This window comes from Otolemur garnettii, unplaced genomic scaffold (genome assembly GCF_000181295.1).
Source record: "Otolemur garnettii isolate 467f Iridium unplaced genomic scaffold, OtoGar3 scaffold00142, whole genome shotgun sequence".
NCBI classification, from domain to species: domain Eukaryota; kingdom Metazoa; phylum Chordata; class Mammalia; order Primates; family Galagidae; genus Otolemur; species Otolemur garnettii.
The window spans coordinates 1,437,669-1,439,101 of record NW_003852537.1 but is presented as its reverse complement, the minus strand read 5'-3'; the positions used below and the strand labels follow the sequence as shown (position 1 = coordinate 1,439,101).

Sequence of the window (1,433 nt, the reverse complement as noted above, 5' to 3'; positions counted from 1 at the left end):
AGGCAGGTTCTTATTGGATTCCCCATCTTGAGCAGGTCCTGGTCCTTTTCACCTGTTTTCTATGCCCCAAATGGCCAACAGAGGAAACTCAGGATTACCTGGGTTGGGTGCCAAGTTGAAGGTTTAATTGTGTGTTTGCTTAACTCTCTGCATTCTTATTTTTCCTGGTATTGGCATCTTAGAATATCTTACTTTGATGCCATGTTGGTGATACATTTAAAAATGTTTTTAGAGGCATGTTTTATTTAGAATTTTTGCTTCTTTTAGTGGGAGAGTATCTAATCTGTGATAATGCTAAAAATAGTAATCTTTTGTCTTAGCTTAACCTTCACACAGCACTGTCATTCACTTAAGGTAGTTCCATTTGTTCTTATGAAAAACAGCTATTTTTTCCTTTCCTTTACTGAGAATCTTAACTTGGGCATCAAGTGGCCTGGGTTTTGTGTTGGACCTTCTTCTCTCTAAACCCTTGTTTTTCTTACTTATTGAGCTAGACAGTGGCAGAGATGCCTTTGAGTGCTGGCCATGGCTCTGTGATTTTATCCATCCATTTGTATTCCTTGTCCTTTGGCGTATTCTGTCTTTCCTTTTGTGGCTGTAATAACTCTAGGTTGGAGGGGAGAAGGAGGGAGGCCAGGTCTAGAACCAGAAGGACTCACTCCAGAAGTTCCTGACCTCCAGGGCATGGAGCTCAGCATTCTGTCTTGACCCAAACCTTTGCTGTCACCTAGGTGTCATCTGCCTCTCTCAAGAAATAGCCTGCCCTAGCTGCCGTTTATTGCCCGTGTCCCAGAATATTGATGAGACCCAGGGGAGCCTTCATTTGGACAAGCTGGAGAGTTTGGGAGGAGAACTGAGCTCAATACAGAAGGAGACACTGCTGAAAGAAGAAACCATTATCTAGCCCAGGATATTGTCTCTCTACCCTCTTCAAGCTGTGTGAGTCCACGTGTGTAGGTGTTTGTACCTCCTACTCCTCTGCTAGCATCTGCTGCCTTTGAGGAGCTTCAACCCTCCACTTCCCCATACTCAGAGTGATTCTGTCTTGCTTATATGTGAAATTTATTAAAAGACCTTTGAACTCTTCTGAGCTTCCTGAGTGACTTTTTTTGCAGTTAGTGTTTTCAACAAAGGAAGAGCTACTCTGTTAAGCCAAACCTCAAAAACTGAGCCTGGATGGCAAAAGGGGAGGGAGGACTATTATAAGATGATCATGTGAAGTGAGATTTTGTATAACAAAAATCGAGATGATAACATTAAAAAGGAAAAGAGTTATTCACAGATAAAAGGGTGACTCAGTGTACTTTTTAAAAACATGTAGGGGACGGAATGGAGCATGACAGCAGATCAGAAGGATCATTCAGCTGAGCTCTCCTAGAATACTAGGGGAAAAAAAGAGAACCCAGCCATACCTGGTGCAGGAATCATACCCA

The 1,433-nt window shown here is 42.5% G+C and overlaps 1 protein-coding gene across 1 annotated transcript in view; it reads left to right on the top strand.

The window, feature by feature from the left end:
- TMEM225B (transmembrane protein 225B) overlaps positions 1-971 on the top strand; it is a 42,373-nt gene extending 41,402 nt beyond the window's left edge. The window contains exon 6 of the mRNA XM_023518618.1: positions 732-971. Within this exon, the coding sequence (XP_023374386.1) occupies positions 732-904 (173 nt within the window). The 3' untranslated portion in view covers positions 905-971. The remainder of the gene's footprint in view (positions 1-731) is intronic.
- The last annotated feature ends 462 nt before the right edge of the window (positions 972-1,433 follow it).